Genomic DNA, 27,673 nt, shown 5'->3' on the forward strand with positions numbered 1-27,673 from the left:
TTGGGGATGGTCCTGTTTGGAGCAGAGGGTTGGACTAGATGACGTCCTGAGGTCCCTTCCAACACACACTTCCTATGATTCTGCAATACTGCAGTAACTGTTTGGGCTTGCTTTTACTCAGATAAGGAATTGTCTCTATTTCCCACTTCAAATGTGTGCGTGAGATAGAGAGAGGTGGAGTACATTCTTGTCTAACTGGAAAGCTGGCTTTACAAAATGTGGTCAGCCAATGACTGAAAAGCTCACTTTGATCTAGCTTTTACGTATCTTTTTTATTCTGAAGGTCTACTGACGATTCAAATAAGGAGAAATCTGTCTCTTGTTTGGAAGCAACTTGTCTGAGGGATATGTGAATATTAAGAAAGGAAAAAACAAAACCTAGTCTCTGATGTCTGTTTAAACATACCTCTCTCTTGGACTGTGGATGTCTCTTTCATTTTAATTGTTTTAGCAGATCACGTGAGCTGAGCTGAGCTAGCATTTTTACTAATGCATCATTCCATTCTTCCTCCATTTGTCAGGATTGTTTGTGGATCTCTGCGGTGTTGTGCTAACCCGTATGTCCGTGCAGCTCCTCAGCCAGGTAGGGGGCTTTTTTTTCTTCTTTTTTGACAGATAGCCTGGTTATTGCTGCCTGGAATATGTAGGAGAGACAAGATAGAGAATCAGACTGGAGTTTTTGATGGTGACTGATGTCAACCTCAGAAGCAGCAGACAGCCAAATAGCTAAGAATAAACTGCCATTCTGAGACTTCTTTTAATCAATCATAGTACACTAATAGCTTTTTTGAAGGAAGGACTGTTATGCTGTTGATTTATACTCATCTTCTGATTTACTATATTCCCCAGGGCCTTTTACATAGTACTGCAGTCTAACTAGTATTTTCTCAAATGTAGCATTGGGCACGTCTACAGGAGACGCTACATCACCGTAGTGATGAGCTATGGTGATGTCACATCGGCGAGCACTAACTAGGATGCCGCCACTGCTACTGTGCAGTAGCAATGAGCAACAAGTATCAAGTAGCATATTGCTACTGTGCAGTAGGGTTGGAAATGACCCATGCGCCACCAGGACTGCGCAGTACTTGTAGTACTACACAGTGGGGCGCACATGTAGATGCACCCACTTTGTACTTGCCCTTATTGAATGTTATCCTATTTCAGATGATTCTTCCAGTGTATTAGGTAAGGGGTTTTCAACCTTTTTTAGTAAGTGTAGCCTCAGTGGCTGGACCCAGAGCACGGAGAGGAGGGGAGGGCAGCTGGACACAGAGCAGTGGTGGATGGTGGCTGCAACTGCCGCTGCATGCAAGTCCCCCCCGACCCTGACCCTCGTCCAACTGGCTGAGCAGCGCCCGTGTGGCCTGCAGAGGGGCACAGCTGCCCTCACCACGCCCTGGCCCTGCTCCTGGGAGGCAGCAGCGCAGGGTGGTGGGGCTCCATCCCTGCCTGTCCACGTGTACCCACTAGGGCCTTCCCAAGTACCCCTGGCATACCCCGGTTGACAACCCCTGTATTAGGTCATTCTGAATCCTAAACTCATCCGCTGATCTTATCTACATCCCCACCCGCTTTAGTGTCAACCACAAATTTACTAGGTGTGCACTCCATTCTACACTCAAAATCAAAATCATTACTAAAGTTACTAAAGAGTACTCTTTTCAATTTTATAATTATATTGGATAGGATGTTACACTATAGAATTTAATTTATATAGGAAGAGAGATACATTTATATTTTATTTCTATACATTTATACCTTGAGGCATAGAAGACTACACACCTTTGAGAATTTATATAGGAACACGGATACATTTACATATTTGTATAAAAGCAAAACGCTATGAAACACCATGATGGAAAGGCAGGTGGCAAGCCTTCAGGGAGGAGCGGAAGAAGGGGTAGAGGGAGAGGTATAGGTTCTTCCCTCCCTCCCCACAAACTGAGATGCAGCCTCTTTCCTACAACTAGCAGCAGGCTTCCAGAAGCAGCAAGGAATGGGGAGCAGTGCCAGTGCCACTGCCTGTGCCTGAGGCTGCATCTCTTCCAAGAGCACCAGCCATAACCCCCCCACACCACCACCATGACAACAAGCAGCAGCACCAGCACCAGCATGACAGTCTCCTCCACCCCCATTTCACTTTCCACGCTGAGCCTTCCAGTGCCAGAGGAAGAGCTGGAGCTGGAGCTGGATCTGAGTGCCCTAGCAAGGGAAATTATGGGGAAGGAGGGGGAATCATCTGAGTTTGTGCTCCACACCCCTCAAGTTTCCCAGGTCTCCTTTCCTAGAAGGCACTTCAGAGGAGGCTGAGGTAGAGGCTGTGGAGGCAAGCTGCTCAGCTGAGATAGAGGGTGCAGAGGCAAGCTACTCAGCTGAGTCCACTCCCCCTGTTGCAGTGCCTCTGCCTGCTGAGGAAGAGGAAATTGCAGCATCCACACATGCACCCACACCCCAGAAGTGAGTGGGTAATGGTCTGGGATCATTTTGAGCTGGCAGATGATCCCACACATGCTATCTGCTTGCACTGCCAAGCCAAAACCAGTCAGGGCAAGGGAACAAAACACATGAGCACCTCGGGGATGCTGATGCATCTCTGCAGGCACCATCCCCTCACCCTTGCTCCTCCTCAGCCTGGCACCAATGGGAGCATGCCCAAAGGGAAATCCCCATCACTCCAAAGCCCCCGTTCCCCCAAAGCAGAAGCAGGCCACCCTGGAACAGTGGGGGAAAGGCAGACAGTAAGAGGGGCGCGTTGCAAGGGCGAGCAAGATCACCCAGAGCATTGGGGACATGCTTACTGTGGATGGCCAGCCCTTCTTCTTAGTTGAGCAGCCACAGTTCAGGCAGCTCATGGTGCTCATGGCCCCATCCTACCAAGTGCCTGCGTATACCACCTTCAGCAGGACAGTGGTGCCCTCCCTGTATGAGGCATGCAGGGAGTACTTGAGGAATGGGATTTAAACTCACACTTCCCACTTCTCAGAAGAGTGCCCTAACCAGCAGAGTATAAGCTAGTATAGGAATGGGGGCACCCTCCATCCCTTTGGTTGAAGTGGGACTATGGGCAGTGAAGACTACAGGACTCTTGGAGGCTAAAGGAGAACAAAAGGAGGAAGCCAAACTTTGTAGGCCATTAAGAAATATACCTCCCTACGGGGGAGTGGGTAGGGGGTGCAGAATGGGAGGAGGAGGCCCTAGATTCTGACCCTTTCTGTTTTTTAATAAATCGTAAAATGCACACACAGCCCTGGCCTTACTTTTGTCCTCACTCCTGTCTTATTGGGACTGCACAGGGAAGTAACATGTAAAGGAGGAGGTGCTCACAGGAAGTCACTAGTATCTAAAATAGCTAAGAGTACCAACTGGAAAGCAGATGATATATTGACCCTGCCTGCCTAGGAGCATGAAGCATGCCCTGATTAAAACCATTAGAGTCCTTCTCCTCAGCGGTCACTGCTCCTGTATTATTACATTTTGGGCCAGGACAATATGACTTTTTTTTCCAGGTTACATTTTTAAAACTCAAGTCACAACCATGCTGTGACATGGCAGCAGTTCTGCATAACTGAGTTCATGCCTCCGTAGGGCAATAATCAACAGCAGCCTGCTTCCTGAAGAACAAGGTTACCCAATGTGTTAATCTGTGCAGAGCCATGCTACAATTTGTCATGGAGTCAGTCAGTTACCGTATCCAGCACTGGTGCAGTTCTTATCAACAAGGGGCCCCAGAGCAGGAAAGCATACATAGTCAGGGCAGCTCATTAATGTTTAAGTGCTGTTTTGAACTGAGACAATAATGAACCTACAGAGTGGTTCTTATTTTTTCTTTAATGATCATTTGAAGTGAGATACTGAGGGCCCTGTAATATGAGACTGTCCATTAATACAGTCTCCATTTACCCACAGAACATTTACAAAACAAGTGGCAGCAACAGAGACTTCTTCCACACTGAAACGAAGCTCCTCTGAACCAGCTCAGAACCAATGAGCTACTTATGACTCCTTTGTGACTCTCCCATTTTAACTCTGCTTGCTCAGTGAAAACTGTTGCAGCTCCCAATGTACTTGTACCAGAAAAAACCCCCACTTCTTATTCTGACAGACAGGTCTAGGTAGACATGTTAAAAGTGATGTGAGTGAAGGAAGGATTTGAAATGCTTTAATTTTTATTGCATTGGTAGCGTACTGACATATAGTCCCCTCCCACCAAAACTGCCTCAGATTTTGCTGAATCTGATGCTATTGTACTGCCATGCTGCTGCAGGTGGTCACAGGGATCCTACTATCCATTTTGGACAGGAGTCACTAGAGTCTTATGCAGGGCTTCTGGAGGAAGCTAAGGACTATGGCAAGCTGTTGGGCTGGCAAACTCCCTATCCCAGTTGGTGGGGCAGATAAAAAAAAACCTGAAATGCTTTATTTGAGAAGCACATTTGAGTTATCTCTGTTTTGTCTGGAGTTCTTCTTGACATGGGAAAGCCTGAATTGTAGGGTATTAGTACTGTGCTTTGTTGTCCACTTACTTTGTGCTTTTAATCTCCTTAGAGCATAACACACATTGGGCACATCTATATGTGCTACTAATGCACAAAAATACACTCCAGTGCATGTCATGCCCGAGTTTATTGCTCCCCAGCACCGCAGTTGAATGTTGAGCCAGGCTGTTGGAGCTGCTCCAGCTGGCAGAGGGTACGGGGGGTAAGCCTGGTGAAGCACCTTCGTAACTCAGCCTGCCCCGTCAGCATCTACACGTGCATTGCTGCAGAGTAAGGATAGTACATGTGTTTACTGAGGAGTTAATGAGTTTACTCCATCCTAGTAGGAATGCAGATCTAGACACTGAGACATTTACTGCACAACTAATTAGGCTACTCAGCGGTAAATGTCTTGTGTAGACACACCCATTATGTTTGCCCACACCCTTAACTGACATTAGCTCTCAAGGGACCAGGCAGAAAATGATGCAAAGTGCCAAGAGAGCTTCAGGGAATTCTAGTTGTCATTAGTCATCAAAACATTTGGGAAACCTTCTGAGATGCTTCTCTTTTTTCTGCGCCTCAGTTTGCAATGCTTCTCTCATCCAATTAGAACTCTTTTGCTTTAACTCACCCATCTCATCCTCTAAAGCCTCCCTTCTTGGACAACACAAATGTTATGTCTTCAAGGCAGAGTTTTCCTGAGTCTGGACACCCAAATATAGACACTTAGGTAAGCCTAGCCCACCTGCAAACATGCAGGATGGAGCCATGCTCTACCTCCACACAACTAGCCACATCCACTTTTGCACTGCAATAGACTGGGTTAGGCATTAGAATTTGAAGGGTGCACAGTGCCCTAGAGTTCTTTGCACCTGAATACACTGAGCCACTTGGGGAAGTTTGCAAAAGGCAGTGGAAGAACACCATGTGGAATGGCTCTTAGCCTGATGATACATTTAACTGAGGCACATGCAGCTCTCGCCATGCTCCTTGCTTCTGTCTGCATCAGCTGCCAACCCATGGATTCAGACTATGGCTAGCAGCTGGATAACAGCAGAAGAATAGGGTAGAGGGCATTGCAGGAATGGTTTTTAGTCCTCAGAGGATTGTGGTGGGTCACAGGGAGGAGATCATGCAGGCCAGATGCTGACATAGCAGTGCAAAGACATCTAATAACTGATGTAGATTCTCCATGCACAGACTAGCAATTCTTGTGCAGGCTAACTAACCTAAAACAGTGGAGTTATATTAGCACAGAGGGAGCTTGTCTCTACCATCCAGCACCAAATAAGGCATGTAAACAAGTCAAATATAAAAGGCACTACTGTACTCAATTGTTATCATGGCTTTGGATCACAAAATCAAATACACGAGAACACCAGCATGGGAAACACTGGCAAAACACATAATACGAGGGTGTTAAGGATATCTCTAGTATTTACCTACTTGTACAAGGGACCGCATTGTCTCTAATAATACACTTATAAAATGAAGCACTTGTTCTCACTGATATTCAAATTACCTTAGCTAACTTTTACCATGACTCATGAAACCATGCCACGAAGTCACAATATGTGTCAGAAAAAGGGTTTTATAACATAGAACCCTTGCAGAGCAGTGAGAAGTGTGCATTTGGTTGGCTTATGACAAGCTGGCACTACCCACAAAAGCTATTCAAATATGTGTGGCCAGTGCTGTGTTCTGCACATCTAGACTAATAAGAGTGAGTGAGTTCTTTTAGAGTGAGTTAAAGACACTGCTGGTTGGCAGGGCTTGTGCAAGCAGCTGGAAAGTGTACCTGTTATCACTGGGCTGTGTCCAGGCAAACCAGGGAGGAAGGGGAGGAAGTTTTGAATGCCTACATGCTTGTCTTACAAAGTGACAAGCCTGAGAAAACCACACTATTATTAAGCAACTGAACATTTACAGGGGAAATTCCAAAACAAGAAATGAGCCATTTAAAGCAAGAACAAGGAAGTACTCACACTTGGGGCTGAACAGAAAAGCATTTTAAAAAAAACCTTAAGAGCCCAAACTTTTCTTCAATGCTACATTTCAATGAAACATGAGCTAGTGTAACTTGAATTGAATAGCAGCCCAACACAGATGTCAGAAATACAGGCTGCAATCAAGAAACTGAGAAATTTCATAGATTTCATAGACATTAGGGCTGGAAGGGACCTCGGGAGATCATCGAGTCCAGCCCCCTGCCCAAAGGGCAGGAAGTCAGCTGGGGTCATAGGATCCCAGCAAGATAAGCATCCAATTTACTCTTGAAGGTGTTCAATGTAGGCGCTTGAACCACCTCCGCTGGCAGACTGTTCCAGACCTTGGGGGCTCGGACAGTAAAGAAATTCTTCCTTATGTCCAGCCTGAAACGGTCTTGCAGGAGTTTGTGACCGTTCGACCTCGTCAACCCATGGGGCGCTCTGGTGAACAGACGTTCCCCCAGATCCTGGTGGTCACCCCTGATAAACTTATAGGTGGCCATCAGATCACCCCTGAGCCTGCGCTTTTCCAGGCTAAAGAGTCCCATGGCTCTCAGCCTGTCATCGTAAGATCTGTTTTCCTGACCTCTGATCATGCGTGTGGCTCTCCTCTGGACTCTCTCAAGCTTCTCCACATCCTTTTTGAATTGTGGAGCCCAAAACTGGACGCAGTACTCCAGCTGCGGCCTCACCAAGGCCGAGTACAAGGGGAGAATGACGTCCCGGGATTTGCTCGAGAAGTATCTATGGATGCACGCCAGCATTTTGGTCGCTTTACTAGCCGCGGCATCGCATTGCAGGCTCATGTTCATCTTGTGGTCAATGATGACCCCCAAGTCTTTTTCTTCTGTAGTGCTAACCAACGTAGCACTGCCGAGCCTATAAGGGTGCTGCAGGTTTTTCCTCCCAAGGTGGAGAACCTTGCATTTTTCGGTGTTAAACACCATCAGGTTCTCGTCTGCCCATTTGCTGAGCTTGTCCAGGTCAGCCTGGATCACCCGCCTATCTTCTGGCGTGGATGCTTTGCCCCAAAGTTTGGTGTCATCGGCGAACTTGGCCAGTCCACTCCTGACTCCAATGTCCACATCGTTAATGAAGATGTTGAACAGTATGGGTCCCAGGACAGAGCCTTGAGGGACCCCACTGGTCACAGGGCACCACGATGAGTGACTGCCATCAATCACAACCCTCTGGGTCCGACCACGAAGCCAATTTCCCAGCCAGCGGATCATGGTGGAGCCAAAGCCACAACTGGGCAGTTTGGCCAAGAGGTGATCATGGGATACCAGATCAAAAGCTTTTTTGAAGTCAAGATATATGACATCAATCTCTTCTCCCTGGTCCAGGTGATAGGTCACCTGGTCATAGAAGGAAATGAGATTGGTCAAACAAGACCTACCCGCAACAAACCTATGCTGGCTGTCCCTTAGAATGTTAGCCTGGGCCAGTCCATCAAGGATGGCCTCCTTAATAAACTTTTCTAAGATCTTCCCCAGGATAGAAGTCAGGCTAATGGGCCTGTAGTTAGCCGGATCCACTCTCCTCCCTTTCTTGAAGATCGGCACCACATTGGCCTTCTTCCAGTCTTCGGGCACTACACCAGAGCACCAGGAGTTTTCAAAGATCCATGCCAGGGGCTGGGCTATGACGCTCGCCAGCTCCTTGAGTACCCTGGGGTGCAGGTTGTCAGGGCCAGCTGACTTGAAGGTATCCAGCTTCTCAAGGTGTTCCTTCACGAGGTCAGCATTGATGGAGGGTAGGGGATCCCCCTCACCCAGATTTCCCTGTCCCATAGCAGGCATGGGCATCTCGTGTGACTGATGAAAGACTGACGCAAAGTACCTATTTAATAGGTTGGCTTTTTCCTGGGCGTCAGTTGCCAGTTGCCCCATCTGGTTTAGCAGGGGTCCAACATTGCCCTTGCTTTTCCTCCGGCTCCCCACATATCTGAAAAAGGACTTTTTGTTGTCCTTGATGCCTGAAGCTAGTTGGAGTTCAGTTGCAGCCTTGGCTTTCCTGGTTTGCTCCCTGCAGGACCGGACCAGCGCGGAGTAATCCTCCGTGGAGGTGAATCCCGTCCTCCATCCTTTGTAGGCTTTCCTTTTTAGCCACAGTAGGTCGGCTAGGTCTCTGGAGAGCCAGGGGGGCTGCTGTGCCTTCTTGCTGCCTTTCCTCTGTGTTGGAATAGATTTAGCTTGTGCACTGAGGATCGTTTCCTTGAGAAGCAACCACTCTTCTTGAACTCCCATCTCCCTGGGGTCATGGTCCCTGAGGGCCTGACTGACTAGCCTCTTGAGCTTGTCAAAGTCGGCTTTTCTGAAGTCAAGGACTTCTGTGTTGCTGACTGACTTGCCAGCTTTACGGCTGATGGTGAAGGTGATCAGCTCGTGGTCGCTGTCACCCAACTTCCCATCAATCACTAGGTCACCGATTAGGTCGTCCCCCATAGCCAGTACCAGGTCAAGCAGCGCTTTGCCTCTCATTGGCCCATAGACTTCTTGAGTCAGGTAGAGGTCATCCACGCACGAGAGAAAGCTTTGCGCCCGCTCAGATTTAGCTGAGTGATCTTCCCACGAGATGTCTGGGTAATTGAAGTCCCCCATGACAACCAAGGTCCTGGAGCAAGCGGCCTCAGTCAGTTCCCAGGCGAACTCGTGGTCAAGCTCGGGACTTTGAGTGGGAGGTCTGTAGTAGACTCCCACCGTTGTGTCCCCTGTGCCGAATTCCCCACGAATTTTTACCCAGAGGGTCTCTAGCTGTCCATGCCGGTCGCCAACATCAGCTTGCAGGGACATGTAGCTTTCCTTCACATAGAGAGCTACACCCCCGCCCCTTTTGTCAACAAGATCCCTCCTGTACAGGGTATAGCCCTCTATCCCCATGGTCCAGTCATGGCTGGAGTCCCACCAGGTCTCCGTTATCCCAATGACATCATATTTCTTTGCACTGAGCAGGAGGACGAGCTCGTCCTGCTTGTTGCCCAGGCTCCTGGCATTAGTGTACAGGCAGGCAAGTGTGCCCTTGGGGGCTCTTGCCTTGCCCACAGATTGTGCCAGGGCTGGGGCAGGGGTGGGCTCCCTTAAGTGGCCCTTTAAGTGCCTTGGTCCGCTGGCTTTGCAAGGGCCGTTCAGCGGGCCAGCAGGGGCAGTAGTCCCCCCATCCCCCAGCGGGCTTAGTTTAAAGTCTGGCGGAGCAGGTCAGCCAGCCTGGCTGAGAAGAGCCTCCTCCCCAGGGGAGAGAGGTGGAGGCCATCTCTTCCCAGCAGCTCGCTGCCTCTCTCTCCAAAGGGCGGGCTGTGGTCATGGAAGCCAAAGCCTTCCCGATAACACCAGCGCCGCAGTCTTTGGTTCACCGCATGGATCCTCCTCTCCCTCCTCAGCCCATAGCCCGAGACTGGGAGGATCGACGAAAACACCACCTGAGCTCCCAGGTGGGAGCAATGGTGGAAGGATGGATGGACAAGCAGAGATGCTGACTGCACAGTCATTACTGTGCAGTCATACTGTATTTGTCTAAACAAGTACTAAATGACAGAGTGGTAATCAGAGTTACTGTGCAGTAGCAGCCCCAAGGCTCATTACTACTGTGCAGTAGCATTGCATCATGCTTCCTGCCACGTGATGCTACTGTGCAGTAGTAACCAGCTTCTCATGTAGATGTGGCCAATGTAAAGGAGACAGCAGATGCAAAGCTTAGAGAAGAACAGGATGAATTCATGCCCCAGAATTCCTTTGTAAACCAGATCCTGCCGATTCCACAACGTCATAGAAGAATGCATCGAATGGTAAGCTCCCTCAGATTTCATTTACTTTCAAAAGGCACCTGACAGCCTGAATGGACATGCACTATGAAATATCCTTCTGTCCTAAGGAATTCCCGCTAAAGTTGTCCACTTCAGCAAGGCCATGCACAAAAATGCAAAATATTCTGTAATGGTGAAAAACAGACAACAGTTTTCAGTATAGATACTGGTGCAAAACAGGGCAGTGTTTTCACTCTGCTGCTGTTTGGTACTGCCATGAATTGGCTGATGGAAAAAATATATAAGCAATGCAAGCAGTGGCAAAGTACATGTGTATGACAAATACCTAGAAGGCCTAGACCCTGCTGCTTGTCGGGGAAAACCGAAGGATCGGGCCCCAAGGTCACGGTGGGCCGGGGTGGCAATTAGATACGGACAGGCGGGATTAGTGCCGTAGAGTCTGGAGTTAGGGACTCGGAGCGGATTGATAAAGAACAGGTGAGTTTATCTGACTTACGCTTCAGGTGTAGGCAGACAGGTCTTCAGTTACAGCTTTGAACACAAACTAACAATTAACAACAAAGGGGTCTGTTGGCCCACGAGGTTCAGTCCGAAGACCTAGTCCCAGGGCTGGTCAACAGCTCATAAATGGGGATCACAAACAACAAAACGAACTGTAACACGGTGATGATGAACCGCGTGATGCCAGTCCACAGCCATGAACAAATCGGGTAGTCGAATACGAAAAGCCGAGGTCAGTAGCCAGAAGATGAAGCAGCGGAGACGTCAGTTGGAGGGATGAGCAGAGTCGTAGTTGGTGAAGAAAGCCGAGGTCGATGATCCAGAGCCGGGTTAAACAAAGTCCAGAGGGTGATCCAAAATCGTAAGCCGTTAATCAGTTCAAAACGTAAGTCAGGAGCCAGATGAGTACACAAAGCAAGTATCAACGGAGCCGGAGGAGGAGATCAATAGGCCCTGAAGCCTGACTCAGAGAACAGACCCTGCAGCAGCAGCCTCTGTCTCTAGTCCACGCGATCTCCCCCCGAGGGAGGGGCTCACAGAACTTTTATATCAATTTAGTAGCCAATCAGTGTGCTCTCCGCAGAGAAATTTCTAGTCCGATTCCCTCATGTCAGGTTCTGACTGAGCATGCTCTCAGTCAGGAGCTGACACAGTCTGAGCATGTCTGTGGGGAAAGTAGGTCAACAATGATTGACAGCTCCGCAGGTCACCCAGGGGGCAAGGACTGGGTGAGCCTTGGAAATTTCCACTCACAGCTTCAAACCGCGCATGTCAGTTTAACCTCTTCTGTACTGGCAGCACATACCCAAAAAATTTCCATGACACTGCTGACATAGCGCTAGTGGGGAACACCTTAGAAAAAGCTACAGAAACAGGAGACATGGCAGACGTTCCAGGCCAAGCAGGGCTCAAAATCAATTATGCCACAGTAAAAATCCTTGAAAGGCAAATGCTGAGCAGTAACCACCCACCAGAAGGCAAAATTGTCCAGTGTGGAACAATTAGCCTACCTAGTCAAATCCATTCTAGCCAGTGGAGAACATAGAAAGAAAGTGATCTCAAGGATAAGATAGGCATCTATAGCATTTTTAATGATGAGCTATGTGATGCAGATAACTCAACATTATTGTGGACAGGAACTTGACATAAAATACTAGGCATTATTACTCTGTAGCAATTGCTCTGGAGCCCACTGATCAGCCCTTGTTCCCATTCAGTCACACAAGGAAATACAAATTGGCTCTGTTGGCTCTGGATTTAGGATCCAGATACCTTGTTGCAGGGGGATGGACCCACCCTCAGACTAACTATGACCTTTCCATTAGATAATAGGCAAATTTATTGATACACAGTGATAAGAAAAAAGAAGCAATACAAACAATCAAGCAATTCTATATATTTACCAAATCCTAGGGCTGTCATCAAAGTCAAAGTACATCTGACCAGGATGCAGTCTCCACTCTGAGGCTCTTTCTTAGGTGTCAGATGTCAGCACGTTAGCAGTCTGGAGGTGGGATGCTGAGGGCCACACCAGTAGGGTGGATGAGATGGGCTGGTAGTATGCCCTCTGTCCATGGTGGCCTCAGGGACCCTTCCCAGGAGACAGGGATGGGGACCCGTCTCAGGGACCTTCTCAGGGAGGAGGATGGGGAGAAGGAAAAACCAGGGATGGGACCCAGGAGGAACCTAGGCAGAGGATGAGGAAAATGAGATGGACCCTGTATTACTCTCAAGTCTCTGCTTTTGTATTCTCCTTCCCTCCTGATGACTCCTGATGACTCTTGATCTGTGTCTATCTCTGGTTGGTTGACTCTGTGTGGTTGTCACAGTCCATGTAGTTTATCACATACACACATACTAATTTGGTCCTTCCAGGCCTTCTCCTAATTTGGTCTGTTCCCCCAAAACTGAGACTTTGGCCCCCCTGCTCTGGGGCCTTGCAGCTGGTGCCACTTTTATCTCATGTTATGGGCAGTATAATACATACTCCCTCAGTTCCCAGACTATGTGTTCTTGTTGGCCTTGTTGTGTTAGACACCCTGTCTGCCTTGAAGGTAATGATCTCATATGACTGTGAGACCCAAGCTTTTTAGAAATCAATTAACCTCTGCTGCCCATCCTGAACCATTCTAATGCCTATATGCTAATTCCCAAAAAACAAACCTTGACATACCATTTCTAAGCCAACATAATCCTCCTTCACACCTTTACAACATATGTGAAGCATAATCACTGACATCACCTGGAATGTCCATGAGATTTGTGGGGAAGACCTCCACCAGTCATCCCAGGAAAAGTATGACTACATTTGTGGTCAGGGGCTCCAAAGGGCTGGACACTGTGATGAACCCTTAACTATTGTTCAAATGTCGCCCATATGCTGTCTGACTCAGTTTCTTGCCTCAGCATTTCCTAACCTGGCAACGGAGTTTTAGCCAATTAGATTTAAATAGGCCTCCCATACTGAATATGTACAGCCTGAGATGCCTACCAAAACTTTTACTCAGCATTTCAGGTAGCATTCTAGTCCACAGCCAGTGTTTTATATGATTGACAAGATGGCTATTCAGATCAGAAAAACTTCTTATGGTCAAAATCCTTGGGGACAAGACATGTTCTTGGCAATTTTCCCCCTCCTATTGTAGCCCAAGTACATCCAGGGGTGTGCCCTGTCTGCCAGTGAAAGGGATGGTGTGGTCAGGCAAGGCTGCTGAGAGAGGGGCCTGCCACCTGGGAGCAGTTCCCTCGCCTCTCTACACAGCCAGGCCAAGACCAGTGCTTAACTATATAAAAATGTATTGTTACAATAAATAAACATAAATTAGAAACATTAGCTATTTACAGTAAACATAGTATGTGACACCATCTACAATAATCTGCAATCAACATATTGCACTACTTTGAGGGACTGCAAAAACATGAACTGGGTAATTCACAGCATATGCAATAATTAACTGCCCTGCACAGAATAAGCATTAATACTTTTGAACACGTAAGTCAAGCATCAACACAATAAACACATCTGAGCATCAACTTAGATAGCCCAGGTAAGTTGAGGTAGCAATACCATAGACATACACAGGCAACACTACAGGTAAGTTCCGATAATAGGCAATAAACACATATAGACAATAAAGACAGATAAACCCATATACACTCCCTTAACGAGTACCCATAACTATATTAATTTGTACAGTACAAAACAACAACAATCACAAAATATGGGGGTGCACTCAGCACCCACAAGGTGTTCCCTGGAGCCCCTCCCCTTTAGGGCCCTGGGATATGGACACACTCCTTCCCACAGTGGAGGAGGGTGGAGGCTGCAGACCCTCCTCTACCAAACCTGCCTCCTCTGTGGGACCTGCTTCCCCAGCAACTCCCGCTCCCGCTCTGAAGCAGCCCAGGCTCATCCCCTGGTGGCCAGCCCCACAAGGGCCTCTCTCCGGCTGCTCCTCTCAATGGCCTGGTGCCCTGTACAGGGCAGGCTGAACACTCCTATGGGAGCTGAGCCCTTATGGGCTCCACCCTCCGGCCTCACATCGGGGTCCTTCTCTTTCACGGGCCCTTCTCTGGGCTCTGGGCCTAGAGCTGGGGCTAACTTGAGCTGCCTTGAACTGCTCCCAGGGCCAGCTCTCCGTGCACCGACTTGCGCACCATGTGGGGCCTGCCTCAAGCTGCTCCCAGGGCTGGCTCTCTGTGTGCTGGTCTGCACACTGGGTGGGGACCAAGCAGCCTTGAGCTACTTCCAAGCCCAGCTCTCCATGGGCTGATCCATGCACTGCCTACCCAGCTGCTTGCCAGGTTTGCAGGCTCAAGCCACCTCGAGCAGCTCCTAGGGCCTGATCACCATGCGCTGATCCATGCACCACTGAGGTTTAGGTAGGGCGTCTCTGGAGCTCCTTTCTCCTCACTGTATCTCTCTCTCCCAGCGTGCCGAGCACGCTTTCCTTTTATATGCTTCAGGGGCTCCATCCCTGAAGTTCTCCAGCCGGGCAGGGCACAATCTAGAACCAGGTCCAGATTGCTTCTTGCTCCCTCCCTTTGGGGAAAGCTGGCTTGTTTACTTACCCTGGCTTACTTCTGATTGGTGGATGGGCTCCACCAATCAGAATGGCAGAATCCCAAGCCCAGCACTCATCCAAAGCTCAAAAGGTAAGTCTGCTACACTATATACTGGGCAATGCTTTCTTGTCATTCCACCTGGATGCTTGGTGCTATTGTAGCACTATCAGTTCCCCTTCATACTGTAAAAAGCTGGAGATATGCCAAGGGGTAGGACTTTTCCAACTGGCCATGTAAACCAGACATGCTGTTTGCACAGGAAGGGCCTGGTCTTCCTGGGGATCCTGTTATTTTACTCTGTGTTCCCAATCTCTGCACAAATTCTGGCAATTAATATACCTGCATTGAATTACTATTTCTACTATAAAACGCTAAAATACATATCTAATACAAGCAAAGCAAGAAAGAAAGGAAGGAAAGAAGGAAAAAACCAAAAAAGGATAACAAAACAAACCATCAGTCCAGCCTTCTTAATTTGTGGCATGGCTGAACTCTGTGAGGCCTTGGAGGCAATGCTCTTCATGATGCACCATTTCTTGTAGCCATTCTGCAGGCATTTCATAGCCTATCAAGAAGCTTTGCTTTACATTTCATAGTCTAGCCCAGATAATATCATAATTACTTATAGCAATAGCATTTTACAAACACAGCAGAACACAATCACTACATATAACACAGCCAAGCTCGATTCCTTTCTGTTCCAAGCTTACGTCATCATGCTTCAGTGGTGATTCACACATCCTGCAAAACACAAAGACAAAAAGACGGGCTCACCCCTCTTGGTTAATTCACTCTCAGCTTGTACAATGTGGCTGGCTTTGCTTGACTTATAGCCAGGCTGGCACTTATCCAAAAAAAATCCCCCCTCTTGCTCCTTACAGAGGCTGCTTTTACAGCACTGCTCTCTTTCCAAAGTGTCAGGTTTCAAGGTGTATCCTGCCACACATCCCTTTTCTCTGGCCTTCACAAAGGGTTTTCTGTTGGGGTATGTTCCCCATAGGCTTTTCCCAATAAAGGGCAACCCACAAGGCAGTGGGAGCTCGGTGCCCTATCCTCACCCCTGCCCTGTCCCCAGGGTGGTTATTATTCAGCATTTTGCAGAGACTACTTCTCTATGAGTAGTTTCACCACCCTAACCACACCCAGGAGGGTGGCAGTTTCAAGTCATACCCAGACCCAATCTCTCCTTTCTCCTGCTCTGGTCTTTTGCACTCCTCACGGGCACAGTCTCTTACTTCTGGGCTTCCTGGCACCTCCTTGGGCCAGCTGAAATCTCAGGCTCCTGGTTCTGGCAGCTTTAACAGTGGACTTCCCTCTGTGCCCCTTCTCTGAACTGCCCAACCATTTGGTCTTCTAGGGCCCTGCAGACCCTGCATCAGATCTTTCTCTCACTCTCCCGGCTCCTCCCAGAGTCTCTGGACCCATCGGGTTCTATTCCCTCCTAACCTGACCCCTCCTGGACTCCAAGTCACTAACGCCGGACACACCTTCCATCCAGACTGTGAGTCTCTGGCTTTCCATGCTCTTACAAACTTTGCCTGAGCTCTGCTCCTTAGCACCCACTCTCAATTCCTCCCTGTGCTTTGTGAGTGTGTTCTCAAACCCCTTTCCATAGATCTTTCACATTCCAGCAGGTCTCTCTGGAGTCTCTTAACTCTGATGGCAATACTTCCTCCAGCAGATCTTTCTTTCCAGCAGCTTTCTGGAATTTCCATACTTCCCTCTGGGTCTTACCTAATTTCCAGCTTTCCTTTCCTTGACAGATTAACCATATCCTTCCTGGGCTGCAGGCTTCACAATTCGTTCTCATCAGTGGCCCCTTCTTGCCTTGCTCTTTGCAAACCAATCCATCCAGAAAATCTTGGTCTCTCTCTTTCTCTTTGTCTGACAGCTGCACAATCTGTGCTGGCTTTGCTTTCTACAAACCAAAAACAATCTCTGTCTATAATAACCCGCCTAATATCTGACTGCCCGTGTAAACCCTTCACTTTTTACCAGCTATTCTCATTCCCTTCCTCCCCACTCCTGTCTCTTATCCTTTGACTACAGCTACTTTCATTCCCCCTTCCCCCTCCCCCCTGCCCCACCTGTCTCACCTATTGACCAACCCAATTTACATTTTAACTGACTGGCTTTCTTGCATACATCCTGGCCTCTGACAGCACAGACCATCTGCAGATGCATCCTCAGCCTGACAAAGGGTGTTTGTGCCCAAAAACTTGCTAAGAAGAATTTTTCTAACTATTTGAGTTGGTCTAATAAAAGATATTGGATTTACCCAAAAAACCTTGTCTTATGTTTTTAGACCAACACGGCTACAACCTACACCCCTGAAAACTGTTGCATCTTCAAGTGTCAGTACTTTTGCAAAATTAATATAGTAGTCCACTAGAATCCTTAGGTGATTGTGTCTTCCTAAATATATATATGTAATTTCCAATTTTTTTTGCCCACAGAATTGCAGTTTATGGTGTTATTGGTTCCTATTGCTGGGCATCCTTATGCTTCTGCCATGTTTTACACCCCCTCACCATTTCTTCAATATCAGTATTCATCTGTGGCCAGAAAAAAACATCCCCAGGTCTACTTTTTTATTTGGTTATTCCTGAGTGCTTGTCTTGTGTCTTTCCAGTATTATTCTTCTTATCACTGTGAGAACCATGATCTGTGTATTTTCATGAATACGTCCAAGAGCTGATGTTTATAATGAGAATATGCTGGTGAGAGATGCTGACTTTTTTCTTGTTTGTGAATAACTTGTATCACTGCTATCAATATTTCATCTTTAGTTTTCTGTCCCTTCTTCATCTCATATATCTGGGGATACATTTCATCATGATTGAATCATGTTCACATGCATGTTTACTGTTTGTTTCAGATCATCAAGCTGTGTACTGTCTGGTAAGCTCTTGAAAGTGTGTCTGCTGTCACCAAGTGGGGTCCAAGTGGCTGGAACTCCAAAGTCATATCATACTTCTGTAATTTGAGAAGCAGGCACTGTGTTCTTGGGAGTGCTTCTCACATTCCTTTTCTGTATATTTCCAGTGGTGGTTTGTGATCTTTTCCTGCTGTGAATCTACACCCATATAATAAGTTGTGAAATTTTGTACACATATAAGCCAAAACTAGTTCCTCCTTTTCAATTTGTGCATATCTCTTCTCTGTGTCTGTCTCAGTTCTTGATGTATATGATACTGTCAGCCTATCAGTTCCATAACGCTATGGGCACTGGCAGAAGTGACATTTGTCATGTGATCGGCCCCTTGAAAACACTGTACAGCTGTGCCTGACAGAAGTGCATGGCTGCAGAGCACTTTTAAAGTGTCCAATCGCATGACAAAGTAACCTTCATATAATGAGGGTTCAGACGAAAGTGCTTTCATTAACTTCTGTCAGTTCAAGGCTGGCCTGCATCAGCCTAGCCCCACCCCAGTGCTGTCTGCAGGATGGGAGTAGGGAGAAGGGAGGAAAGGAAACTCTAGGCCAGGGTTTATCCAGCCTGTACTAGATGGGGGGTTAGATTAGAGCCCCCCAGCACCAGAGCTGAGAGGGGGTGGGGGGTGAGGCAGGGCTAGGGGAGAAAGGCTATAGACACGCCGCTCCTCCTGGATCAGCTCCAAGGTAGAGCTTGAGTCCCCACACCCTGACACACCACCAAATGTCTGTGGGGTCGGGGAGGTCACTGTGACTCCTGGCGCTTTCTGTGAACCACCATGAGCTACAGCAGGGAGCTGCATGTCTGTCAGTGCCCTGACAGATGACAGTTGAGCTGAGTCTGTGACCCCACAAGCGGGGTGGGGGATGAAAGGAAGGGGTTGCCTGATCTGAGAGATCAGAGTCTGTTAGTGTGTGTGTAGTGCGTGAGGCAGATATTGTAATGGGTCTGGGTGGCCAGCGGGCCGTTGTACAGGTGCATGGGCTGCATGGGTGTGGTTTTTGTAAAGGGTTATAGTTTTCTTTGTGGAATGATACTCAGAGTGTAGAGATATATAACCAGATATAGATATATATTTTTCCAAAAACGTAAAAATGTCTGTCAGTGCCCTATAACAGTATTGCTCTCAGGACTTCATTTGAGGTATCAAGTGGAGATTTTCATGTCTTTTAAATGGGTCAAAAATGTCAACCAGACTGATTTAAGTCAGTTTTAAGTCTTTAAACTCTTTGCATGCTCTCCCTGCCAAACCCATTTTATGCTCTTGTAAAAGACATGTCTTAGGTGTGTGGTGTGTCTTGTAGCATTATATATTATTCTGCTTGCATAATTCAACAGGCCTAGCAATCTTTGCATTCCAGTTTTATCTTCTGGTCTTGGCATATTCAGCATTGCCTGAATCTTTGATTCATCAGGCAAGATTCCCTTTGTAGTCAGTCTCTCCCCCAAACATGTTGTTTCATTTGTTTGAAGCCAACATTTGTCCTCAGTTGATTTGAGGTTGTTAGCTCTTGCAATTTCCAGTGCTCTTCTCAGTCCCTCCTAATGTTCAGTGGTAACATTACCCCAAACAGTTATGTCTTCAATGTATATTCTTCTTCTTCACATCTGCTAAGCCTTCTCATACATGTCTCATTTAGGAGCTGAACATATTCTTAAAAGGAGTCTTTGAAAGCAGTATCTCCCAAATAGAGTGTTGAAAGTGTGGATCTTGGAGCTATCATGGTACAAGGAGATCTGCCAAAATCCTATCAAGCCTTCTCATTGGAGGAAAAATTTGGCTTCAGCCTCTTGTGACAATCATTCCTTTCTTGTAAATAAATGAAAGTGTTCTCTTTTTATTTCTCTGGTCAGCTCCCTTGAGCTTATCGCCAACTGTAGTTCTCCACCCTTTTTTTCTATAATTACTAAAAAGTAAACTCAATTCATTGGTTGTTCTGTTCTCCAAAGGATACTGTATATGATCACATTTTGCAGCTCCTCTTTTGGTCATTCTCTTAAGACATGTGGACTTGTTATCTTTGTCCAAGGCATTCAGAAACTAATGACAGCAACCGTAAGTGTGGGAAAGAATGCTACCAAGCTGGCGAGCACAGAATATATTGTAAACTTAAAGTAAAAGTATACATTCATTGCTATTAGCAGATTCAACAGAAAGTAGCTATAGAGTCACACATACAGATTCAACATATTTCCCATACCCTATAGGAGCATATGTGTGTCATGTACCACCGGTTTTTCATTCCCTGTTAACTGTATCTTTCATGTTAATGGCAGAATCAAGTTTCCTGCTTCTCTTTGGCATACATGTTCTCAAATATACCTAATGCTTCACACATGTACAGGCCCAAGACAGGCAGTGTACCTTTGCATACCAACACAAACTTTTTTTTGGTCACTCTCCTTTTCTATTACAGGGTCAGTGCAGACTCTCCTACTGCTGGGACTGCCACTCATTTATAATCCGACACAGACACTTTTGATAGTCCCTTTATGTGTAACATACTCCTCTCTGAGTTTCTGTTACTGCATTTACTTATGCCCATTGCCTATCCTGTAGGTCATATAAGTGCCATTTGCATGCATTTTAATTAGTTAGTCTTTTAAGTTTGGGAATCCAAACTTAAAAGACTTAAGATAGGAGCTCGTATTATTCACTGAAGGAGCCAGTTTCTGCACTTACTGCATGCACTTCCCTCCTTTCTCTGCACAATGTTGGGTTTTTTACAGTTCCTGTGTATTTTCTAGAGTGGTGTGCTAATTATCACATTGTCTGCATTGTTTGCTGTGAACTCAAGTTCTGTCCCTGCCCAATTAACTTCCTGTCAACTTTTCCCATGTACTGTACTTAACAGTCAAGTTTTGTGTGACGCATTCTTCTACAGTTTGTATTGGCTTGTGATTAGATTAATCCATCACTAGGCATATATACATTGCCCTTTCTAGTCTCAGAACCTGCTCACAGATTTTTTTAATCCTTACATCCCAGAACAATATGGTAATCTGCTACGCTGTAAGAGAGTTGCTTAGTGTTCAAGTCACACGATCGATTTTCAGTTTCAGGTCAGTAATAAGCTCCTCTGCTTTTTTCCTTTTCTTCTGTGTTCTCATCCTGAGCATTTCCTCTCCTAAATGATATTTCTTGTAGAAGCACAATGATCCTCAAGCATTTTCATTATTCCTGCAAGACTTTCCTCTCTCCCTTTTCACTTCTGCATAGATGGCATTATACACCTCCAGTGATTCATTGCCTGCTACTCTTAAGAGAAGAGCAATCTTTTCCTCATCCTTTAATTGATCTGCCCCAGCAGCTTTCATAGACAGCTCAAATTGTTGTTTGAACTTTTTCCAGGGATATGCCACATTCTCCTTGGTGGTCAGAGAGCATGGGAGATATGTGTGTGAGGGAGGCAGAGGGTGGAGAGGGGAACATGTCACTTACAGTGTTACAGATTCTGCTGCAACCATTCTGGGAAGAAGCAGACAGAAGTGACAATTTTCACCCAGTCTGGCCCCTGAAAGTGCTCTACAGCCATAACCAAACACAAGTGCATGGCTGATGAGCACCTTAAAAAGGGATCCCACAAAAATATGAACCCTCATTACAGGGGGGTTCAGATGAAGGTGCTCCAAAGTGGAACATCCTTAGTAACCTTTGTCTTGATGGAAGCAGGGCTTATCTGGCACAGCCCAGTACTGCTCCCTGTGCTGTTTTCAGAATGGGAGGTAGGGAAGAACCAGCTCTGCATCCTCTTTTGTTGTCTCAGATCAAGCATAGCCCAATGCTTGCCTGGCAGGACAAATACCATGGTCACCGTGGTGGCTTCCTAGTCACACCCAGGGAAGGCTGTTCTGCTGGCATGGGACAGTACCTGCATAGGTAATGCATAGTTAACCTTGGCTTTTTCTCCACTGTGTGGGAATGGGAGACTCCTCCCTAGTTTGCTCCTGGGGTCTTATGGCTAAGGGCAAGCAAAACTCGGGGGCATCCAAACCTCACGTCTCCAGGCTTGGGTCTGCAAGTAGGATGCCCATCAAAGGATTTGGGAACATCTGAAGTCCCAGATGGGGGTGGAGGATGTCTGCTGGTAGCAGGGCCAGATATGGTTCTGGACTGACTCTTGGATTTGGAATTTGTTTTGGCTAATTTGGCTTGGAATATGGAAAATTATTTTTTTTTAAAGTATCTGCAGCCTCTTCTCCCCCCTTCCTAACTCCCATGCTGACTCAGGATAGGAGGGAGGTCTGTTTTAGAGTTCCCCCAGCAGTGTTGAAGTGCGGACGGGGGTGGAATGGAACCCCCCCACCTTGGAGGGGCTCAGATCTGTTTGCTCCACCCTCCAGCACAAGCTGGGCAACCCTAGAACGGACTGCCCTCCCATCCTGAGCCAGCATGGGAGCTAGGATAGAGTGGGCAAAGCTAGGGCAAGAGGCTGCAGAGATGCAGCCTCTCTTCCTGGATCGGCTCCAAGTTGGAGCTCAGTCTCCCACATTTCCGATCCAACAACTACTGTCTGTTGGATTGGGAGGATCAATCTAGCTCAGAGGTGGGCAATTATTTTGCCTGGAGGTTCACTTACTGAGTTTTGGTGAGCTGTCAAGGGCCATACATATAAAATTTTCAGAAGAAATAATTTTTAACAAATTATAGATAGCAAACAAATCATATACTAAAAATCAAACAGCTCCTACAATATTTTAATTTTATTTCAAAAAATATTTTTTTTTCTTGATTTGTGTATTTTTGAGTTGTATATATAGAGGCAATTGCATAAGAGCTCAAAATAAAGTTTAACTCTTGTATATTGTGTGTGGGAGCCATGTGGGGAGGTGGGCATGTGGATGGTGGATATGAGGAGTGGGTGAAGGGGTACATGTAGGAGGGATAGGAGTGCATGTGTGTGTTGGGGCAGTATGTGTGTGTGGGGATACGCGCCGGGCAGAAGATGCCCAGCCAGGTGAGGGGGAAGCTACAGCCAGACAGCTCCTGCCCTAGCACATGGGGCTCCAGCTTCATCTCCCAGACACTTTACACCCACTCCACCTACCCAGCACAATGACCAGTCACCTGCAGGCAGTCAAGTGGGTGGAAGATGGCTGGCAGCTGGCATCAGCTGGTCCTGGCTGGGCATCTGTTGCCCAGTGCATGTCCCCATGGCTTCCCTGCACTGCCTGCTGCCTCAAGCAGCATAGTAGGGGCAGGAAGAGGAGGAGGAGCCTCTGGAAGCACAGGGAGCTGAGCAGTACCCAGACAGCTATGGCAGCAGCCCTGCCAGGAAGCTGTGCACACTGTCAGCGGCTGGGGCGGTGCTGCCTAGTGGCCATGAGGCAGATGCAGGCAGGAACGTGGCACAGGCTGCCGGGTGGGAGCAGGCTGGGGTCAGCCCCATGCAGAGATCGACAAGGCTGGATCCAACCTGTTGCCAGGCTGGAACTGGCTCATGGACTGTATTTTGCCCATCCCTGGTCTAACTCATGGCACTTTCTGCAAAGTGCCATGAGTTGGACCTGGAAGCTGCACTTCTGTGTGCACTTTCAGCTCTTTTACTTGGTCACCAGCACATGCTCCCTGCCACTCTTGGTGCCATGTGATATCTCTAAAGGTGAACCATGTGGTGCAGATTAAGTTTTTATTATGGACAGGAACTTTATATACAGAACTATATACAGAGAGTAGGACAGTGTATTACAAGCACTGCACAGAGGACCCTGGTGATGAGCCTTTGTTCAAGTTCTGCCATACCAGGAAATACAAGCTAGCCCAATCCTGAGACTCCTTCTAGAGATGTTACACTGCTTGGACCCTCTGTGTATCCAGCAGGAATATCCAGTTACTCAAAAGCACAGCATACACAGCATTCACTACACTTAGCACTGTGTAGAAATCAAAGACATGTTCAAGTTAAATTACTTTAGTTTACCCCAGTGAAGTAATATATAGCTCTGAACACTGGAGACTGACCAAAATGTTATGCAGGAAATTATATGTTTTTGAAAATGCAGTCCTACAAAAGATGCTGGGAACTGGATAGAAAGACTTCATCACTAACGAAGTAACCTTACAAATTATCAACCAGCAGTTTGTCCCTGCCAAAACTGGGGGTAAATGCACTTAAAGTGTTCACTCTAGATGGTCACTCTTTCGAAGGAGCTGTTTAGCCTGTGTTTGTACAGCACCTAGCATGAAGGTGTCCTGGCTCTGAGATATTACTATGGCTATGGCTCTGAGACTTTGTAGAGAGATAGTTAGGCATGTAAGTCTGAAGTCAGTCAGAAGTCAGGGTAGATGTGCAGCTTTATAGACTAACTAAATAATTTATATATATATAAAATAAATATATATATCTATATATAGCTATATATATATATATATATATATATATATATATATATATAAAATGATATATATATGCGGAGGTGGGGAGAGAAAGATTGAGCATGCACAAGCCTACAAATCTTACCCCCAACTTAAGTTTTGCCTTTATGGACATCCCTCAAGTATCACAAGCCAAGCATGGGGAAAAATTGGGGTAAACTTTAACTGCATGCTGAAGTAGGACACAATCTTACCAATGAGAAAATAACTTTCCTCTCCTCACCACCACCTGCCCTCTTGCCTGTAAACAGGGAACAACAGAGGCCAAAAATCTCCTTCACCAAATACCCTTTCCCTTTGTATACATTATTAGCCTCTAGGACTAATAATATGAGATGTTTGGGAGAATGCTTAATGCTGGTTCCAGTATAACTGAGTAATAGTGTAGCTGATTCGTGAGAGCAGTATATGAGGAAATAGGCATACATACGTTCTAATGTTGTAATTCCATTGTTAATGTGTTTCTCTTAGTAATCAACATAAAACCAACTAAAATTAAGTAATAGCTACATGTTTAAATCAATGCCTCCCCCCACCTTTGCTCTCTTGCAGTCTTTCTTGGAACGAAAAGAGACGGGAGAAGAGTGGAAATGAGTACTCTCTCAATCTCTCTGGCTAAAATGCTTCCATTTGTGTAAAATACTTAAATATTTACTGAGACAGAATGAGAATGATCAACTGCCTTGTGGTTCAGGCACTCACCTGTCAGACCAAAGTTCTAGTCTCTGCCCCAGTCCTTCAGTATTTAAGTGCTGGCACACCTAACCTAAGTGTCTGTATTCCTGCCAGTGACTTTTGACTCGATGTCATTGTATCATGAACAAATCCTTCATAGTTATAAAAGTTATTAATGAGGAACTGAAAAATCTCAATGGTTTAAAAGACATATCTTCCTGGGGCATCAAGTGAAATAACTGCATTGTTTATAGGACATTTTTACAGGCACGTGAGGCATTCTGAACTATCTAACCCTATATTTTCTTTTTCCAACCAGTTACTTGAATGATGTCTTTTTAACCGGGGAGCCCAGTACAACAGTTTTGACCTGTTCACTAGCCAACACTGATGCCAATTTAGAAAAGATGATGTGCAGCATAAAGAGAACAACCATGTATCAGAATTAGCAGCACTTCTGCAGCAAGCAGCAAGAAGCGATAACTCTAAAACAATAAGCCAGCAGACCAAGTTGTCAGATGACTTTGGGTTTGCAGTAATTTAAGTAGGAAAAACATCTTTAAGGAACAATGCATTCAAAATTGCACTTGTTCTTTGCTGTTCTTGTTCTTACTGTTGCAGTTTCTGTCATCATTTATATTGCTAATTTACATAAGCACAGATCCCTTAGGAGGTTGGACCTTTCAGAAAGTCCTGTTTTAGCCAGAGCCTGTGATGCTCTTATTGACAAGAAGGCATTTTTTGTACAAGAAAATACTTTAATGACCTCATTTGGGAAATCTAACTGCAGTGAGTATTTGATCCAAAATCACTATATAACGCACCCTCTCTCTGCAGAGGAAGCTGTATTTCCTTTAGCTTATATCATGACTCTACATAAAGAATTTGATACCTTTGAGAGACTCTTCAGAGCTATTTATATGCCCCAAAATGTGTACTGCATCCATGTGGATAAGAAGGCACCAGCTCAGTTTAAGCAAGATGTGGAGAAGTTAGTGAGCTGTTTCCCTAATGCTTTTCTTGCTTCCCAAATGGAGCTAGTGGTTTATGCTGGCGTATCTCGACTTCAGGCTGATCTGAACTGCATGAAAGACCTCCTGGAATCAAGAGTGCAGTGGAAATATGTTCTAAATGTGTGTGGGCAAGATTTCCCCTTAAAGACCAACAGAGAAATAGTTCACTATCTGAAAGGATTTAAAGGGAAAAACATCACCCCTGGAAGACTGCCTCCTGCTCATGTTATAAGAAGGACCAAATATATCTACAGAGAACAAGTATACAGTCTCTTTTCTTTTATGCTGTGGACCTTTGTACGGAAAGCACCACCTCCGCACAGTCTGACCATTTACTTTGGCTCTGCTTATATCGCTGTCACAAGGGAATTTACTGAGTTTGTTCTGAAAGACCAACAAGCCATTGATTTACTCGCCTGGTCCAAGGACACATACAGCCCAGATGAGCATTTCTGGGTGACACTCAATAGGATACCAGGTATGTCTGCTGTCTCTGCCCTCCTAAGTAAGTGTTTTTTATTAACAGACTTGCCACACAGTGAACAAAATGGCTTATTTTCTTTTCAGTCACTTTAAATACAAATGGGGGATGTAGGACTAGGGGTGGTGGGAGAAACATTTCCTTATACTTTCTGGCAATCCTAGAAATTATTCCTGCAAGTTGTGTGCTGAGTATTAAAAAGGAAGAGGTACAAACTGATCCAGTTTACATTACAGATTAAGCTAATATAAACGTTTTTAAAAAGTGTATTTCCCAGTTCCTGCTGTCAGATAGGCAGAAGCAGACATTTGCACCTTCATAGAGTTACTTTGATTCAATGGGGCCTTTATGGAGATGTAAAAGTCAGGTTGTGCATATGCAGTAAGAGCAGATCCAGAAATGTAACATGAAAATCGTATGCCAGGGGAAGTCCTCTCTCACTCTTCTCCCCCTGCCTCTGGATTTCGCACAATGCCATGCACAGCAGCAGAAGTAATCAGCAGATGTGGGCACTGGCAGTGTGTGTCATGGAGTACAAAGTGTTCTTGAAATTGTAGTTGTCTAGAGTGGGAGTGTTCACTACTGCTGGAAGGGCAATCTCACCCCATTTTTTGCTGGCAAGACCCATGTTGGGAGGGCAAAGAAATGCTGATTTCAGTGGCAAAATATAGGGTCCATTATTTTCCCACCAACAGCAAACTCTACTGCTGTTCTGCAAAACTAAAGTTCCTAGAATGCCTTGTGCTTGTGGCAGGACCGCCCCTAGGGGTGCCGTGACCTCCCCTAGTGCCCTTGCCTACCGTACCAACCTGGGCTTTGAATGCACCCCTATCTCGCCCGCCACGTCTTTGATCTTAGTGTTGTCAGTGGAGGCTGCCTTCCTACCCTTCTTGGCACGGGGCTGATCTTACTATGCCGGGACTTTCTCCGAGTCCCGATGCTGGTCCTCTCCCGGGGCCAACTCAATACATGCGCCACCTCCTGGGGCGGCTCTCTGACTGTGCCCCTTCTCGCCCAGCTCGGATTTCTCTATGGGCTTACGCCCCACTCAGGGCTTCGTAACTTCCAGGCAGCGCCCCGCTCGGGCCTGCCTCCCCTATGTCCCGCGGCTGCTCACGTACCAGCCTATTCCGCGCTCCCCGCAGTCTCTATGCCCGCACTCGGGCCTGTACCTGCGCCTCTCGTGCTCTCTGCCTGCACTGGGGCCTTTTATGCCCGCACTGGGGCCTTCTATGCCTGCACTGGGGCCTGTGATCGCGCCTCTTGGCTCCGCTGCCCGCACCCGGCCTGTGATCGCGCCTCTTGGCTCCGCTGCCCGCACTCGGGCCTGCGATCGCGCCTCTTGGCTCCGCTGCCCGCACTCGGGCCTGCGATCGCGCCTCTTGGCTCCGCTGC

General features: G+C 46.7%; 1 protein-coding gene across 1 annotated transcript; it reads left to right on the plus strand.

Annotated features, from left to right (window-relative positions):
• LOC149868805 (N-acetyllactosaminide beta-1,6-N-acetylglucosaminyl-transferase-like) lies at positions 1-26,519 on the plus strand. Its single transcript, XM_090037672.1, has 3 exons — positions 1-583; positions 25,104-26,275; positions 26,443-26,519. The coding sequence occupies exons 2-3, from the start codon at positions 25,354-25,356 to the stop codon at positions 26,517-26,519; spliced, it is 999 nt and encodes a 332-aa protein (XP_089893798.1). The 5' UTR covers positions 1-583; positions 25,104-25,353.
• Positions 26,520-27,673: the final 1,154 nt, after the last annotated feature.

The sequence above is a fragment of the Crocodylus siamensis genome, chromosome 3 (genome assembly GCF_052110815.1).
Source record: "Crocodylus siamensis isolate JL-2025a chromosome 3, ASM5211081v1, whole genome shotgun sequence".
In the NCBI taxonomy this organism is placed as follows: domain Eukaryota; kingdom Metazoa; phylum Chordata; order Crocodylia; family Crocodylidae; genus Crocodylus; species Crocodylus siamensis.

Bases quoted from the DNA above. Each gene is read 5' to 3' on its own strand.
- LOC149868805 (XM_090037672.1), top strand. From the start codon at position 25,354: ATGCATTCAAAATTGCACTTGTTCTTTGCTGTTCTTGTTCTTACTGTT. The intron at 26,276-26,442 runs GTATGTCTGCTG...TGGCAATCCTAG, and splicing joins GACACTCAATAGGATACCAG to AAATTATTCCTGCAAGTTGT.